Source organism: Dermacentor silvarum, chromosome 1, assembly GCF_013339745.2.
Source record: "Dermacentor silvarum isolate Dsil-2018 chromosome 1, BIME_Dsil_1.4, whole genome shotgun sequence".
Classification (NCBI taxonomy): domain Eukaryota; kingdom Metazoa; phylum Arthropoda; class Arachnida; order Ixodida; family Ixodidae; genus Dermacentor; species Dermacentor silvarum.
The window spans coordinates 54,758,211-54,777,244 of NC_051154.1; the positions used below are offsets into that span (position 1 = coordinate 54,758,211).

The 19,034-nt window shown below is 48.4% G+C and overlaps 1 protein-coding gene across 2 annotated transcripts in view; it reads left to right on the forward strand.

Moving 5' to 3' along the window:
* The first annotated feature begins 2,030 nt into the window (after positions 1-2,030).
* The window catches only part of LOC119463513 (synaptic vesicle membrane protein VAT-1 homolog-like), a 68,508-nt gene continuing 51,504 nt past the window's right edge, over positions 2,031-19,034 (forward strand). For both annotated transcript variants that reach the window (XM_037724355.2, XM_037724358.2), the window contains exon 1: positions 2,031-2,407. In XM_037724355.2, the coding sequence (XP_037580283.1) occupies positions 2,193-2,407 (215 nt within the window). In that variant the 5' untranslated portion in view covers positions 2,031-2,192. The remainder of the gene's footprint in view (positions 2,408-19,034) is intronic.

The window sequence follows — 19,034 nt, forward strand, 5'->3', positions numbered from 1 at the left end:
ATATAGATTATACCGCTATCCGGAAAACCGCATTTTATTTTCTTCATTTAATCATAACGTGCGTTGAAATGCTAACAAGAAATACATAGGCGAGAATATAATCCTGTAAAGTATAATGATCTAGTGGTATAAAGAAAAATCGCCGTGCCAACTTGAACCTTGTGAATGTCACATACTCTCGCGTACGTGAAAGCGCAAATGCGGTCGTTTTATTTGTGCTGAATTCGCGTTTCGATTTACGTTATTGAACAGAGTTGACTAGCCGAGAAAGGGAAGTTAGATGGGTAGATAAATGCTCTTGCTATAATTCAATTTTATATTAGTCTCCAGTGAAGTTTTATAAATACATTCAAAATCTAACTAGGAAGGTGGAAAACAAAATAAGCTACGGTAAAGGTTGTTACCGACACAAAACATAGCATCTGCACTACTTCATCAGTCATTAATAAGTGTCATAAAGCCAGGGCACGAAAGCTGCTGCTTCAATTCATTGCAGGAAAAAAAAAGTATAAATAATGTTGAAGGATCTCAAGAAACTGTCTTCAGAAATGGATTGGCATTTACTCCATTTGCAACACCTCAAGAACACTTTGCAGAAATGAAGTAATATTCACTCTAATTTAAACACTTAAAGACTCCCTCAAGAAATGAAGTAATATTCACTCCAATTAGGATACCTAAAAACCCCTTCCGTAAATGAAGTAATATTCACTCCAATTGGAACACCGTAAAAACTCCCGAGACAAATGAAGTAAATTCACTCTTATTTGGACACCATAAAAACTCTTGTGAGAGATGGAGTTAACTAAAACTCCATATGAATGGAGTATATTAAACTCTCATTCGGGAATGCGCTAGGCGACGAGGCATTTACTCCCATCTGGGATTATTTGTGTTTAGTGTGTATGTATAAACTAGCACTTCGCGTTACACGACAGCGGCGGTCTGTGCTTTACGAAGTGCAGAGATTAAGTGATCGTTCATATATAAAATGCAAATGAGTCGCTGAAATGCAGAAAATTTATATCTCCCCCCCCCCTTTTTTTTTTCACGTGGGGCCATTCAGTAAACGTATGCCTACAAATGGTATTACTATTTGAGTAAGAATGCTATCCACTCGCGAACAAAAAGAACAGCCTGCGCATGTCTTATTTTAACAAAGGACACACATATATATACGCACCTGTGCAAGGAGCACATCCATCATCTTGCAGCAATTGTATGCGTAAATTTACTTTTAATTTCGTTATCTAGTAACATCATCATCGTGTACAATAGGTAGTCATTTTCATTGTTATGTGGTAATTATTTTATGTAGATGGCTAAAGGCTTCACAACAAGTCACTCTGTTGTTTTGAATGCGGTCTTTACTATCCCTGTCAGTGCGATAAGTTGCAGGGAAAAGGGCGGGGGTCATACTTGACTTGCGGGGCATAGTTTCACTCTATCCCTCCTCCTCCCTTCTCTTAGTGCCTTTGTATAAAGTGTTAGTTGCTTGAAATTTGTACGGAAGCGCGCTAAGGTGAATCGAAAACACGTTTTAAAGTGAAACCTAAATATCATATGGCGGTGCAAAACAGCGGATAGGAAAACTTCTACAAAGCCACTGTTTCACATACTGGGAAGACATGCAGATCACATTGATGGCTCTTTACATGTCACCCGAAATTCTTGCACGCCACCTATAGAAGCGTCACAATTCTCGCTTGCAAGCGGAGAGACGCGCACCTCATCGCTCACGGACACAATGGAGAGCGTTGTCAAAGGAGCGGGTTATTTTGCAGTGAAGCGACGATGTTCCTGGAGAATGGTGGCAAAAATGTTTTTATTCGCTAAGGCAGGGGAGCCGCCGCCCGCCAAAGACAGAACGCGGCGCGCGCAGCCATCGGAACGGTTGGTGCTGCTTGCCCCCGGGTGAGCGGGCTTAGCCACACTGCTCGCCGCCGCCACCGCCCACGGACTACTTTCGTCGCGAGAGTGCGCGTCCGCGCCGCCTTCTCACGCCGCCTGCGCAGCCCGCGATGCGCGCGCGCGTTGCTTTTCTTCTAGCTGTCAAACGCTGCCGCCAACTGCCACCAGTTGAGTCACAGTTCGCCAGGCTCTGCACGTCTGCTTCTCGGTGATCCGCTGTCGCAGGCTGAGCACCGCTCGAGTTTTTCGCGTAGGCCTTTAGCTGAAAAGAGCAACTCGTCATGTCCGAGACCGAAGCAGCAACGAAGACGGAGGAACAGAAGCCGGCGGCAGCGGCGGCCGCCCCGGCGGAGGAAGCGGCGGCGGCCGCTCCACCGGCCAAAGAAATGCGGGCCATCGTCCTCACCGGCTTCGGGGGCCTCAAGACTGTCAAAGTCCTCAAGAAGTCGGAACCCACCGCGGCCGAAGGAGAGCTGCTCATTCGAGTCAAGGCCTGGTAAGTATGCTTGCACCGCAACGAGTTCCCCGGGCGCTCTTTCTTTCAGTGCGTTCACGCGTATTCGAACTGCCGAATTTCGGAATGGGCGGTGTCTGTAAGATTGGCCGCTGCGGACAGGCTACCAGACGAGGTGCTGCTACAGCCGAACCGGGCCCTTCGCGAGCCCGCTTTGTGGTTGTGACAGTTCCTCCGGTTGGAGCCAACACCCCCGTCAAGTGGGATCGCGCTCCCGCCTTCCTACATGAGTTTTTGGGCCGACAGGCGCGAGATGCGAGCGTTTTTTTTTTTTTTTTTTCGTTTTTTTTTTTTTTTTTTTTTTTCTTGCGTTGGTTTGGTTTGGCTGCTGTGCGTGCAACAATTCTGGTAGAAAACGTTCAGGTGAATAGTGCGCATTTCTTGAGTTTGTTGTCCGTGTTGAGTTTATTTTATTTTTTCCCCACTTTCCATCAATAATTTAAAAATTCCAAGGGAGCGGAAAATACGACCGTGCGCACTCTGCGGATGAGTAAGTATAGTGCGCTGTGAACTGCTGAGGTTCCGAGTGGAAGGCGGCGGCCGCGGTTCTTGGTACTTTTGTTTTTAGAGCAACAGCTGTACGATTCGGAGCAATATTTCTTATGCACTTCTGCGGCGTAAAAAAAAAGAAAGAAAAAAAAAAACACTCTGCTCTGGTTGCGTTTCTTGCATCATACTCTTTGTCTGAGACACCTGTTTACATCTACGAGAACTAATACAGCTGCTGCGAATCACTAATGGCTGTATAGTGACTTAACAGAATGACGGATAACTTTTTTTATCCGGTTAATAACTTGGGAGGGGAAAGGGAAGGGAACCGGCGATGCGATGTCAAATCACTCGTAGAATAGCAGGCTCTTGCAGCCTCCCCCCCGCCCCCTCTTTTTTTTTTTTTTTTTTTTTTTTTAATGCTCCTGCCACCCTTTCCCGACTTAACGAGTGAGCCGTCCGTGACAAATGCATGCTTTATTCATTCATTCACTTTTCCGGTTAAGGATATTTAGGGCGGAGTAGCGCGACATCGAGTTCGCGAATGACGTGACTTTTGACTATTGCTTTAACGTGTACCCTCTTCCTAATGCAGTTTAGCACCGGTAGCCCGTCCGTCCTGTTCGATTTGAGGTGGTGCTTCACATTAATGTGCAGGGATAGTGCCGCTGTCATATCCTCGGTTAGGTTGGAACGTGGCGTCAAGTCTTCTAAAATACGCATGCGTGTTTTGACGGCCAATTAACATCAGACAAGTTGAGCCGCCCGAAATTGTCAGCGCCTGCACGCTTTATCGCAGGCTAGCCACTGTTTTCGCGAGAAGGACGGACGGAGGGAGTGAGAGGCGGCTTTGCCAGACTTCATACGATATGCATGGTAACTGTAACAACAGGCAGCCTGTTTTTGTGCGAAATCAACGAAGTCGGTTCGTTTCCGTAGCATGACTCAGAGCCGCCAGCGCACGCTCAAGGCGTTGTCGCTGAGTCACTATGATGCGCCGCGGTGAAAGGCTGAGAGGATGCGTGACCGCGTAGGGCTGAATGTAAGTGTATGCCCTTCATACGCTCCGTGTCCGGTTTATTGCCATCTGCCAGCGTGTTTGGTGTTCGGTCAAGCAGAAAAACTTCATCTTGCCATCTCGTAGAAATACAATAGCTGCTTCATTCTTGGACGCATTACGCAATAGCGTGCCTTGCCGCTTATCCAGTCGACTTCGTTGCGGACAATGCAGTGGGCTATTGCGTAAACCCTCCAACGAGTACAGTCTCGCTGCATTTGTGTTTAATTTGTGGTTTGATTTAGTACCTCGTAGTGATGTCATGACCTTGGGACGTAAAACATAACGAGGTGTAGTATGGGCGTAGTTGAGCGAGAACCGGGTTGATGCCACGTCCCTAAATGTTCTTCGGCGTGGTATTTTGCTTATCTAATCCATAAAGTGCATCGCCCCCTCACCTACGCCCTCATTTCCCCCGCCGCCTCCCTCAACCATTCTTTCCCGAGAAACTGGGCGAGCTGATAACTGGCTGCTACGTGGGCTATACCAAGTGTTCCACACTTACTACACGCATTTAGCTATAACCGTGGTAGAACCAGCGGAAACGCCCAACACAATACGTGCATGGCCGTAGTTTAGCTGTTTTGACAAGTTGTGCCACGTGCCAACTCGTCCATCAAGCGAATCTTATGCTGCTGGATATGCTGAGAGATCGAAAATTATCGGCTCGCATTTAGTCTACGAATTAGCTTGTCGAGCAAGTGGCACGAGACTGTGGAATAAGTCGCTCTAGGGTGCGTCTGGGTTGAGTCGGATACGCATTTATCGCATACGGTGGACGGCTACAACGCAGCGCAGGTGCGTAGCCTTGCCTAAAGCGTTGCTTACCGCCGGTTCTTCACACTACTGGTAGCATCTTTTAAATGCCTCTTGCGGGCGCAGGTGATCGCCGTTTTTGTAGCTCAGCAAAATGCGCTTCGAAAGGGCAGTAAAGGTTATTACTCTGCATGATTAACATGCCGCAGTCGTTCGCCCCGCTGGATAGGATTAAAATACATCTCGCTGCTATAGCAGGTGACAGGGGAAATGAGCTGGTGGCGTTGGGTTCTTCACGGTTCGGTTCAACACGCGACTGCTCTGGCTAGCTTTCCGTGCTATTCCCCTACCCGAAAGCAGACAACTTTCAGATCAAATGTGCCGAAAAAAATGTAAATTTCAAGTATTCGAGCGCACAACAGCGGAAATTGGCATCCACTTAAAAGTAGCACGATAGCTACGAAGGAAACTTGCATGTTGCTGATATATCCGCAGGCTTATTAAACGAACACCTTCTCAATAAGGGCATGCAGCCAGCTCCACTCTTGTCAGAACTCATGCTCAGTAGTGTTGAGGAGCATATGAAAAGTGAACGCCATTGTCAAGTGGCCTGTCTCACCATACAAGGTCAGCTGCACAGGGGTCCAGCCAGTTCATGCGTTTTATTGTGCAAACGCTTGATCGCACTAGTCAGCTGTGGCGAAACGCGGCACTTCAGTCCAGACACTTCGTCGGGTCGACATGTTCGCAAATCAGAGTGCAACTGGAAGTTATCGATTTGCATTCTCAGTGGAACTGTTTGGCAACGCTCTTTCCATGCACGGCTGTCTGGGTCCTCCCTATCAAGCGTGCTGCGTCATGCGCTAGTTTTCAGTCGGTCGACGGTTGAACGCGCAGCATCCGCGTCGCAAGAAGGAATGACGACATGCAGTCGCCCATCTTGCCTCCAGTAGGCCCCGGCAGACGGGTACCAATGTCGAATGCAGTAAGGTTATTCGCTTCCCTCTTCCCCCTTCTTCCCGGGCACTTTTTTTTTTTTTTTTCGAGATCTCTCATCTGCGTCGCGCACATTATCTACGCGTTCCGAGTCAAGCTAGGCTAGCAATCAGGGTGATTCCGAACTCAATCGGCAAGTCAAAAATGAGTCGGCCTGCGCTGATGTCTGCATTTTCCCTCAGTATTTTTCATTTGCTAGAAATTGCACCCGTGGCACGCGCTCCGGTGGGCGGCCGTTATCGCCGCCGCCGGCGTCGTTCGCTCCTGGTCGCCCGCTTATGGATCAAGCTTTTCTCGATTCCTCCCCTGGGAACTTGTTATCGAGTGCATGTGACGGACGGACCTTTGTATATTGCTGTCCTCGCGATAAGGGCCCTCGGCTGTGTAGCACAACTTGAAGGGTCTGCGTCATGGCGGCGTGGGTTCAGCCTCATGAAAGGCTGGCAGCCAATTGGGATTGTGTTTTGAGAGTATGGCTCATAGAGAATTTTCTTTCTCTATGGTCGCATGTTTTCTTTCGCCGTTCCGTGCTGTCGCCAATTCGATGCTACCGAGTTGATAGTAGGCGCTCGTCCTGTGTCCTTCAGTCGTCTTTTGTCAGTTCGCGCTTTTCCCAACAATGAACGCACGCAAACTCGCCCAGTTCGCAACTTTAATGGGGTTACAGGCCAACGATCTGCGATTACAACCGGACGCTATCGAGCAGTGTTCTCGTTATCTGTACGACGACTGGCGAATATTTTCGCTGAAAACTTCACTCAATCAGCCCTGATGTATAAGATGAGCAAATTGTCACCCGCCTCGGTGGCTTAGCGGTTATGGTGTTGTGCTGCTGAGGTCGCGGGATCAAATCCCGGCGGTGGCCGCATTTCGATGGGTGCGAAGTGCAAAAGCGCCTGTGTCCCGTGCATTTCAAATCAAAGTGAAAATCAAATCGTGGTTTTGGCACGTAAAACCCCACAATTCAACGAATTGTCGTCGCTAGCGCCTGACGGTATTCGCGCGTGGGCTGGCCATACGCCGCTGAACTGGTAGATGACTTAGAAGTGCGTTAAAATGAGCTAGCTGTCACTGATTCATTTCCCTATAACAGCCCAAAACCGCAGAGGATAGGCACACGTAAAACGCTCGTATTGTCGATTTCTGTGTGCCTTCTCTGTGTGGTTTGGTTTGCCTAGTGAAAGGGGGAAAACAACTTGGGGCTTTACGTGTCAAAACGATCTGAGTGAGGCACGCCGTAGTGGACTCCCGATAATTTTGACCACCTGAGGTTCTTTAACGTGCACCCAATACACGTTGCGTGCACTATAGTGTTTTTACATTCCGCCCCCTCGGAATGCGGTGGCCGGGATCGGAACCAAGACCTCGGGCTCAGCAGCGCCACGCCATAGCCACTGGGCTGCTGCGATTGGTCCGCTGGGAAAGGGAAATGGTAGATGAGGTTTGGCCACATTTCCCTTGAGGACGAAATCCGCAATAAATCTGCAAAAAAAGCGGTGCAGTATAGGGTCGGGCTTCCACGGTTTCGGAAAGTTGCCGGTCTCGCGGAATCGGCGTTTGCAGGTCCCACGGTTGACATTTACTGCCGGCTCAAGCGAACCACGAATGTGTATTAGCTCTACCCGCTACAGTCGTCAGAGGCCGGCCTCCGCGTTCGCCCAACCGAATCCACACCCTCGACTGCTTCCAAATATTAGGTCTCTAATTAGTACTTCGGAGACACTGGAGCCCCGCCATCGGGATTGAGTCGAAATATTGACAAGTAGCGCACCAATATGCAAGCTTAATATCTTGTATTAGGGTCTCTAAGTTGGGTAAACGGCTTTGAAAACAAGTTTTATATACCGTGTTTCTGTGGCGACTGTCCCAGAGTAGGAGGTTCGAGATAATGATCTTTATACCACGATTCATAGCAGCTGCAGACATCAAGATTAGCACAGCCATGGCCGATACAGTCAACAAGATTTCACTAATTGACTTTTAATTAATGACGTTAGGGGCATGTTGTCCAATGCCCCGAACGAAGTCCAATGCTCAAAACCGTAACTTGCTAGAAACTGACTGTGCACGTTTCGAGAAATAACTGCTCAAATCCTGCAGCGAAAGGTACTTCATGCTTGAGTGCCTTCAATTCTGCAATTGCAACGTGCATCCTAGTCATAAATTAAAACGTAATGGTGATAACAACCATGATGGTAATCGCGCGAACTCATATCTGCCGCTACTATGAAACTTGATCAGAAAGTATTTTATCCCGAATCCCCTATTTTTTTTTTTTTTTTTTTTTTTTTAAAGCAGAGAGCCTTCTCAGAAACGCGCGGGGTATCGCTTCCAGAGGTGATATTGCGGACTCGGTTATAGCCTGACTGGCCACAAGGAGGATGCGACCCTCTAAGCCAATCGTACGGCGGTACAATATAGCAGCGCAACTGTACATTCAATGTGTCCAGAAGGGCGTTACTGAAGCAAGAGATCGGTTCCCATGGGAATGTCGAGTACAAGGATTGTCGCTGAGTGTTATCACATCTAAATATTAGTTGTTGTTTTTTTTTTTTTTTAGTTGTAAACTTATCGCAGTAATGTAAACGACCTCCCCGCAGCATTAGTCGGTCATCTGCCCTTGCGATACCTCACGAGCCACGCGCTGGACGTTGGTCTCTTAATCGTCAATTAGGTCCTTTACATCATAGGTCGGAAAAATAAGCCGGTATACCCACTAGTATTTTCGTTCGCTACGTACTCATTCACACATCTGCGCCCACTAAACGTTGCTGCTCACGCCCACTCATGCTTACCAACGCTCACTCGTAATCGGCTTCCATTTACACTCACGCTTATGCAACTTAGACTACTTTATGTACCCACCCCTGCATTGTCTAAAAAAAAAAAAAATACTCACGTCCACTCACCGGTCACGTTTATTGACGTCCATCCACGCTCGCCGACAGTCAGTCACGTTCAGGCAGACGTCAATTCAAAATCACTGTCGCTGGTTTTCGTTAGAGCACTCACTCCTGTTCATACGTCTGCTCAAACTCGTTCATATCCCACGTCCCCTCACACCCCCTCTTCACTCCTGTGGACCAGTGTGGCGCGCGACCATGAGTCGGCGTACTCGTGAGTATATGCCGACCTATAATTTGAACGAACCTGGCAAGGAGCGGATCGAGTGTGCCTATCAGTCTGAAATGGCTGTCAGGTTCGCAAAAGTCAGTCCGCCTGCTGAGCCAGTCAGCTGGTTCGCTTGGCAATGTGCTTTTATAAGTGAGGACAGGTCTGTCCGCGGTTCGCAGCCAGCAAAGAACCCGCCTCTTGCTGCTGCTCGCCTTGACTAGGGCTGCCGCTTAGCCCTCGGTCTTCCAGAGAAACGAGTTTTATGTAATCGTTGAGTGGTCGGGACTTCTGAATCAATTCGTTCTCCTCGCGGTCATAACGAACCTAGTGATTTCTATCCATCGATCATTGCGGCCTGTGCCTGGTGCTCTCGTCAGTGATGCCGCCCGCAGGGTCGGTGGTTCGACCCCGGCACGAGTATTAATTTCGTCGCAGAAAAATATCTCAAATCAACGACTGTATCTGTGGAAGCTTCGCTGTTATGTATACGCATTGTTTTATATATCGTTTTTAATTGCTACAATGCATTTTGAAGCTAAACCGTGCATTTGTGCAGGTTCCAGAAATTTAGCTTTTTAACATATTTAATTTGGGTTAGTCACTGGATATCGATCAGCCGCGTGAATTCAAAGTACTATAAAAGCGAGTAATTAGGGTGGGTGGAGATTGGTTTCAGACAAGTCGAGAACGCGAAGCGTTGTGCACTAGTTGGCGCCGAACATTTGCCCATGCAGCGTTCCTCGCTCTATGGAGTATTGGTCTTGTTATTCTGTGTTCTAATCGAGTCGCTCGATTCGATCATGACGCCAGCGGCGCATCAGTACTTCGTAAATTGAAAAGCATGTGCGCTCCTCAGGAGGCTCCTCACCATTCGAATGCGTTGTGTTCAGCGTTAACCGGAGTCGCCGGAGCTGTGCGCGCAGGCCGACTACACACTCCTTTGACCGTGGGGAGCGAACATCATACGCTTCCGAAACGTGACTCGGTAAACGTTAATAAATTACAAGATTGGTTTTTTTTTTTATCTGACATTCTAGCGTAATGTAAAAGTGAGTGCTTGCCGACACACAATTCCTTGCGTCTCAGGGGATGCTTGCTGCATCAGCGCAGTGTTTTTTGGAGACACTTAACAAAGCTAAAATAGAAGATGCTGCCTCGCGTCCATGCAACTTATTGCTCGTACGTAATGATTTACCTTGAGTGCGTTGCATCTCTACTTTAGTAGCACACGTTACCTCGAGGCAACGAAGAGGAGTCGATACCATTATGAAGGACAGATGCCACTATAGGAAACTTCGAATGCTCACCCGTGATATCACGTTCGCCATGTGGAACACGGAAGTTTTCAAAGCGACCGGCTGCACTACCTAGACTCTTCTCTGCGCCTTCGCATCCCAGCTGGACTCTGCCGTCTTGAAGCTACCCTGCTTTGTCGAATATGGCTAGGAGTCTTCTGCATTCCGAATCGGACGGGCCGACGACGCCTCGTGTGATGACTGGTAGCGAAGAGACTCAACACCTTCTCTGTGACTGTTCTCGCTACAATTTAGTGACGATCGCTCGCTATCGCGATAGCGTGCTTTGACCAAAGACCTCTAACAGAGGAACTTGTTTTAGAACGCCGACATCACAAGCCATCGCAGCGTAGGGCGACCAGGGCACTGTTGCAGTTTTTAAGGGCAACAGACTTGGACACGCGGCTGTAGCCTGAACAGATGTTTATAGTGCTGCAAGTGCTACTGTGTTTTGCGGTGGCAATATACGGTGACAGTGACCGAGTGTGATTTTGGGTATGGTGCTCCTTTCTTTCTCTTTCCTGGCACTACTTCCCCCTCACTCTCCCCAGCGTAGGGTAGCAAACCGGAATTTCGTATCTGGTTAACCTCCCTGCCTCCCCCCCCCCCCCCCCTTCCCTTGTCTCTCTCCGCTCGTTCGGCACGTTCGCTGCCGTCGCTGATTGAGATGTTAGCGGTCTCATGCTTCCGAATGACCCGAGTATAGAGGTCGTCAGCTGATACCAAAGGTTGACTTAGGTCTGGCTGGTGCTGCATATGTTACATTTAGTAAGCAGGCTTTATACATAACGGGGAGACGGTGTAATGCGCTTTTTTGGCCTTCCGGCTAGTCTCTGCCGAGTGTCGCGGAATCATTTCCCGTGCGCTCTTCGCCGCTCGCCGCCAGCAGCTTCCATCCCTGTTCCGTCGCGTCTGAACGAGTGGATGGCGGCGTCAACAGGCTGCTATTGCCGTCCATTAGTTTGCACAACCAGGTCGATACTGACGCGACGGCGATCGAAGTAGGGCTCCAAGTGCTGACTCGCTGGAGCGACTGCATGCGACCGGAATACTTTTGTTTGGAAAAGCTCTTAAAAGGCGCACATTTAAGTCGACACGGAACGGCTGGTCTCTTTGTAATGGGCGATTCAATTCAGCGCGTACAAATTTGTTGAGTTTGAGAATTCTGTTCGACATCTGTCGGACGCGGAACGTATTCTCGAGAATAGAATTGCATGCTTGCGCGGCTCAAGTACGCATGCTCTGCGATTTGTGTACATAAGCTGACGGAACTGTTCCAACAATTTTTGCAGGGCACGGCAATTGTCGCTTAAAGATCGCGAGACTTCACCGCTCCGAAGGCGCAGGCATACATGCTGTATTAGTTGTCCGCGGCATGTTGTGAGGTGTAGCAGATGGCGCAGGGCGCCCTGTTAACGGTGAACCGGCAACGGTCAGCACTCTGTTCTCGACCTTTGCTGGCGTGTCATTAACGTGTCGGCACATAGTTACTGGCTAATCTCAGCTGCTAAACAGCGGGCGCGCCTGTGTCGAGCACGCGACTGGCCGCAGCTACTCGACTTTGGCATGCCGCTGTGGTGAACGCGCTCTCCCTTATCGTTCCTTTGTTTGGACTTGGGCTGGGGTGGGGCCTGAAATAGACGGCCTCTGTGCTCCTTAGCAGCGGAGCAGTTGCCTCAATGTCCAAAACACTCAAAGAGCGGCTGATAGCCTCTGCGCGGGCGTGCACCGCCCCAGTCTTTCCGCGACTGTGCCTTCCCGTCTCCGTATCGCTCGATGTTTCCGTCCGTGACATCCTCTCCCCTAGTCCGCTACCGTTTTGTCCTTATCAATGCTTGCCGATGGTAGAACGGTCAATCGATAGTTTTCGAGTGCAGCAGTTGGCGGTTGATCGGCTGCATGTTGCGAAACACGGGATTCCGTGCTACACCACAGTCGCCGTTCTCCGGGGAACACGTCATGGACACCGATCTCAGCATATGTTCCGATGAGGATGGAATTCCAAAGGGATGCGAGCATGTTGGGCGAAGCTGACCGCAGTACCAAATTGGGCGCGTGGCTTAAGAGCCCCATGCTTCTGTTTTTCCGTGCTTTTGTTTTATCCCCTTCTCCACTTTGGAGCTTAAAAATTGGCAAACGTTCTGAAGGCCCTCCCTTGAGGGCGTGCGCCAGAGCAAGCTAGGTTCAGGGGTGGTTTACTTATTTTTTGTACCGAAAAGGCCCCGATGTGAGGTACATGAGTTCAGTGAATTTACCTCTATGGCAGCCTAGAAATGATGTGGATCGGATTGGTGCACAGCGTCAGCGGAAAGGTCATTCCAGTCCAGGGTCGTCTTCGCCAAAAAAGGGAATGGTTAAGGGTTTGCTTAGTGTGGCTCATCAGTGGTGCATTCTGCATGGCAGTGGCGGCGCAGTATGCAGTGCCAGTTGGTAGCGATAAGCCTGACTCGTGTAAGACCCACCCTGTCAAAATTAAAGTGGTTCTTTATACGAGACTATTTAAATTTTTTCAATTACTTCAACGTACGTACGTACAATGTCACCTTTGTGAAAGGCAACACGCGAGCGCATGACAAATAGCCTCGTCAGCGTGTTGTGCCGTGCGGCCGCGAGATTTGAAAAGGAGAGGGTGGTGCCTCTACTGTCTACAACCCTTCATTCTGTGTTAATAGTGCATGCGAACGTAGAACGGTATAATCTGATTGGACAATCGTGTTATCTGTCATGTTCACTGTTTCTGAAGCTGCGATTGATACTGTGCGTCCATATAAAATAAAACGGTTCTTGTTTGCGGGCGTGCGATAAGGATCAAGATAGAAGCATTCTGTACGGGGGTGCAAGCAGAATGCGAACGGAATCCTCCTCTCCTCTTGTTTTCCCATGTCGCCGCGGCGCCGTGCAACATGTGGCCGACGAGGCTGCTTGCCACGCGCTCGCGGGTTCCCTTTCCTATAAATCCCGATTGTACGGATGGTAATGCCATTGCATTCCCAGATTGAAAGTCAAATTAATGCTCAAGCGATGTCAACGTGCCAGAAATCCTGACAAAGGAGCAGCTTCGGCGTATCCTTTCCAAAAAACATGGTTATTTCATCGAGACGTATGCGCAAATGCATACGCGCAGTTTGCTCTCCCGAGTCTGTGTCGCGCACGAACCCTGCACTAGCTCCCGAGTGCGGAGGTCGCATAATTTTGAGATTTTGCGCGTCCAAGCTTCGTATGAGCAACTCCAATTCTACAAGTATTCAACAGCGAGTCAAGCTGCGTGAGCGTATTGTCGGCTGTTGCCTCCAAATATATGCAGGCGCTGTCCTGTAATGGCTAACTATACTATGTAATCCTCCGCCGTGACTTCAACTCCCCGTGATAGCAACGTCAACGGCGCGCAAACCAATACCCTGGCGCCTATTCTGGCCATGCTGCCACCAAAAGCTCTGGTTTTCCGCAGCAAGTACTGCTATTCGTCGTAAACCGTAGACGTCCCATGTATTCCGTTCCCCGGGGGCTTTCTTGCGCACACCATGACCATGTAGGCCATGATTTCCCATGAAATTGGCGTTCCAAAACTGCTGAAACGCCACTATTCCATGGCGCCGTTGTCAGAACCAGTAGTGTCTAAAGTGGTACTATGCCTACTCGGGATTCCTACTAATGGACTCGTTTTGAACACTAATTGAACCAAGTTGCAGCATTGCAATATGTACCCTAAACAAAGGTGAACGAATGTCAGCTTGCCGATTGTGCGCGACACTTGCCGGGTGAGCACTTATGCGCAATTCTTAAATTGTCTGTGGCAGATCGCATAATTGTCCTTGAGCTGGATTATTCGAAGAGTCAAACTAATTAACTTGTTTACTGCACGTATACATTTTACGAATTGTAGCCGATGAGTTTGCGAGGTCCCGTATGCACTTGAAATGAATTTCCAGGTTTAAATATCAGATAGTTTCCTACAGTGAGACGAAATACATGAGCGTTCCGGTTACTTTTGTGCCTCAATGCATAAAGGAGCGTTTTGTTAAAGTGGAACATGACGACGGGTTTGATGGCGCGTATCTCCGAACTGGTGTCATTCTGGAAACTCATTCCAACTGGATGCGCCTTGCAAACTCGCCGGCTACAATGCGTAAATCGCAGTATGTGCCGTAAATTAATAGTTCATTAGAGAAATTTAATTAGTTGAATACGTGTTTCGATTTCTCGTTCAATTAATGTTCGCCTCTCTGAATAATCCAGCTCAAGGACTGGAATTCTTTGCAACAGGCAACTTTTAAAAATTGCGGAACACTTCAAAATTATCGAAAGGCAGGCAAGATGAAATTTGTTCCTAAAAGTATTTTCACAAATCCTCGTATAACGGGTTTTATCTTGAATCAGCAAATAAGCTGTCGTAGACACGCTAAAATATCCCGGTAACCACTTGAAACAATTGCATCGCGGCAACACGATTAATTCGTGCCTGATATCACTGTTGAGCACGTCGCTATGTTCCTTTAAAACAAATATCGCGCTGTATGTGAACATAATTAGGAACCAATTTAGAAATTTCCAACAGTAAACAGCCATAGTGGTGGTGGTGGCAAAAACTTTAATTTGTCAGACAGAAAATTATTTGAGATTACACGGTGGGGAGTCTTGATGGCTTCGTGAGGTGGCCGTCGGACCGTGTCTTACGGCGACTTCTAAAGCCGAGGTCACAACCCGCAGTTGAACCGCAGTTTCCGAGCAGGTCACCGCAGCCTCCCACTGCTCTCGGTTGGATAGCTGTCATTCGGCTCTAGGTTTGAGCTCAGTGCATTCGTGCAAGATGTGTGCTAGATCGGCTTTGTCGGCCTCGCATAGCGTACTTTCGGGGGAGTGTATCCCTGGGTAGATAGTTCGTACGGGTTGGGGAAGGGTTGTGGAGTTGCCTCCACGTCGCCTGCTGGTTCTTGGCCAAGGATTTGTCAGGGGGTGGGTATTCGAGTCTCTCGTTTTTATAGTATTGCGTAATTTCGTGGTAGGTTATCGTGCGCTCTTTTGCTCCTCGCAGGATCGGTTGGCTCACTGCCCGGTAGACGAGTCCTCGAGCGAAATTGTGAGCCGCTTCGTTCCCGGGATGGGACGAGTGCGCAGGGATCCAGATGATTTTGATCTGGCGGGGCGTGAAATGTGTAAACAGCCATTAAACAGTAACTTCTGCGAGCTATTTTTAACAGCAAATGGCTTTCTCGTACTTGCAGTGATAGCGATCTTGAGCTTGCTGTGATAAGGGCGTGGGATTTTCGAAGTCTTTGCCTCGGTTACTGCAGAATTATGCTTGAACGAACCGAATCGCGTTATTTGTCGATGCCAAGGATGGTTTTGCCGAAACAGCTGACACTGCCTACGCAGCCAACAGGAATTCGCGCTTTCAGGGTGGCTCGCGCTCTATGGAATGTAGAGTACGTTGGTCTAAATTTTTCATTTCCAGCGTGCATAGCTCAGATGGTACAAGACATTGGTTGCATGGCTATGACGCAGTCCCCCCCCCCCCCCCCCCTTTTTTTTTTTTTTTTTTTCGTCAGTGATTGCGCCAAGCTTTCGGTGTATTTTAACTGCGCGTTATACAGCTCAATCAGTGCACTTCAAGACGCACGCAAACCACCTAAAAACAATTCAGCAGTGAGCAGCCCTGAGCTATACGTTTCGACAGCGGTATTCGTCGGGGCTCGCATCTGCTTTCCTTGGCAAAGTTCTCCATCTCTCTACCGAGGGCGATGCGCCTAAGGTAGGAAAGAGTAAGGTGATGACCGAGGGTAAGGGGATGTGCAAACAAAACATCACTTACCCCAGTCATCACCTTATACGCTTCCCCACCTTCTCAGGCTCATCGCCCTTGGGAGAGAGAGGAAACGTTGCCAAGGAAAGCAGAGGTGAGCCCTGGCAAATACAAGTACCCTTGTCGAAACGTTAGCTCAGGCCCGAGGCGTACCTTGCTCGTCCGCTGTTAATCACTTCGTCCCCATCTTCCTGTAACCCGTTTGGTTTGTTCCAAATTCGGAACTTTACCTTTTACCACAGACTACCCGCGCACTTGTCTGGCCATTCGTGCGGGCTATCATGCACACGCCCAGCGTCGAGGTAATGGCAGAATGCCACTGGTGCTTTTGGTCGTACGTCGTCCGAACGCGCGCGCTATTGGGTTTTGAAAGCCGAACCCTTATTTTCCTTACTAAGACATTTTAACGCGATGGCGTTGAAGGGCCCGTGTCGCAGAAAATCCGGCGTCAGTGTTGGTCTCGGCGTGCGTGGCCAAGCTGGTCATCCCGAACCACGCAGGCGCTCCGCGTGGCGCAAAGGCGCTGGTGAACTAATCGAATTTCTCAAAGAAAAATGCGTCAGAAAAATCGTAAAGTACGACGTAACCACAACCTACAGACTTGATAGGGTCGGATTGTAATTTGAATATACGAGCTCCTGCAAAAATGCTCTTTGCAAAAAATAACATCCAGATGGCGCTCGCCCCCTCGGCAAAGAAAGTGAGAAATAGACTGTGAATTGGATGCAAAGAATGGAAACAAAAAGGACAATGGAGATTTACAAGAATGAGAAGAAATTAGAAGGGAAAATCTGTACGATAACACAAAGGGCAGTGCGTTGCTATTTGAGGCTCGAGCCGGTTGCCTAAGGACGAAAACATATCGGAACAAATATTCGGAACTAGATGAGACATGTGCATGCTGCAGTAAAGATCCAGAAACCACTCAGCACATCCTGATGGAATGCGACGGGATCCACCCAGCGAGAACCGTAGGTAACGTGCAACTCCCAGAAGCGCTTGGTTTCAAAGTGGAAGGAAACATAAACAGATCAGCCGTAGAGATCAGCAAGAGACGATTGGAGTACTGGTGAAAAAAAAAAGCAGGGAAAAGATGGATACGACCTGATCTCTTAAAATCATAGGCAGCGGCACAAGGTAAATTTTTGAAAAAGAAAAATAATGAGAGGTATACACAAATGCTAGATAAAGAACATGTATAGTATACCTGATTAAATCAAACAGGCTAGGTGACTATTTGTCGCCGCCCCGTTTCAAAGGGGATGCCAATAAATCATCATCACCTAGGGTGCCTTGATGCCCGCGCGCATCGAGGCACTCTACGGCAACCGCATGCGGAGGCGAAGTTGGAAAAAAAAAAAAAAAAGCTGCAGCTGCGGGGAAGCCTGATAAGCAGCCAGGGAAATCTGAATGCTATCGCGTTCGACTCTTCAAGGCGAAGCTTAAGCGTCCTCTAATTTTTTTTTCGGTTACAAAGCTTTATCAGTTAAATATAATTCAATCTAATGTCGCCAAAGTGTTATGTAACCCGATTGGCTGGCACGTTGTTCGCATTCAATTGATTTGTTTTATAACCTGTGACACAGTCGACACTTGTCAACGCTTAGATCCTGCCAGAGGCTGGTTACGGATCCGTGCAATTATATACAGGAGACACGAAAATTCAAAAACGTGAATTTCATTTGACAAGTACCTCAAAAATCTCACCCCAGCATTGCATTACTGGTTTATCTCGGGACATTCATAGTCGAGCTCTCCCTAAACCTTCATAACAATCTCGCCGTTATAACGTATGCCGAATTCTCTTCTGTGTGGTTCCTAATTTCATTTCATTTTATTTATTATACCCTCAAGACCACAAGGTATTACAGAGGGGAGCGGGGTAAAAAAAAAGTTACAAAAAGAAAACAAAGGCAGCAAGTGACGTAGTCATAGACATGAGATGCCCGAAGTGATGGTGTCTATTATGGCCGCACGAAATTGTGCGTGGTCTTCAATAGCAATCAACGCGCCGGGAAGGTGGTTCATTCTTGACACGTCCTGGGAAGAAGACTCATGACAAGCTTTAGTGCGACACTGCAAAACTCCAACTTTGTGATCAATGCGAGGAGATATGTAGGTTGAGGATGAAATAAGATTATCGCGCAGATATGAATTATTTAAGTATGTTATGAAACCGAGTAGGCGAAAGCATTTGCGACGAGCAGAAAGTGGTGGAAGTTGCAAGATATTTTGCATAGAAGTTACGCTTGCTGTACGGTTATAAATGCTTAAGATGAAACGCGAGGCATTATTTTGAACACGTTCGAGAGACTGGGTTAGTGTCTCAGCATATGGGTCCCAAGTTGATTAAGCGTATTCCATTTTACTTCTAATTAGCGTCTTGTACAAAATTAACTTTAATCATGACGGAGCGGAAGAGAAGTTTCGACGGATATAACCTAACATGGCGATTACTTTTATTGATAACGCTGTCGATGTGTAAAGACCAGGAAAGAGTAGAGGTGAAGTGGACACCTAGGTATCTGCAAGATGTAACCGCTTCCGTGGCAGTATTAAGGTAATAGGTCGTAATGCTTTGTGGTCGAAAGCATGCAGTCGGGACGCGGCGGCGTTTCCTATGGCAATGGTTTATGGAGGCAGAACCCTGCGTTTGCTGGTCTTTTGTTGCGGCCTTAAGGTTGACATAAGTGTAAATATTCAGGTGTTGGAAAAAGGGCTGTAGTTTTTCCGCGTCGTTCTGTTACCAGGTCCTTGTACGTCCGGAAATCCATATAGTAGTGGACGCCTCTGCCAAGCTAGCGTAGCCATCCAAGACCGTTAAGCATATGCTTGCCGCGTGGGCTGGCCATTCTGGTTTGTGCTGCCGTTCCTCAGGCTTGGGTGGAAGTCGTGCCGCATCGAAGGCGCGTTAATCAATGTTACTGCTTACGTCCCCGCGCAGCTGGCGCGCGAGGTCAACGCGGAGCGTCTGAACACGCCACGTGCTTTGACAGTGCGCGAAATATGAACTCATCGTGCGGCCCATTGCGTCCACACGTCACTGCTTGGTTGCAACTGGCATTGCTCGTTTTACGAAATCCGCGTTTTCTAATTGATCAG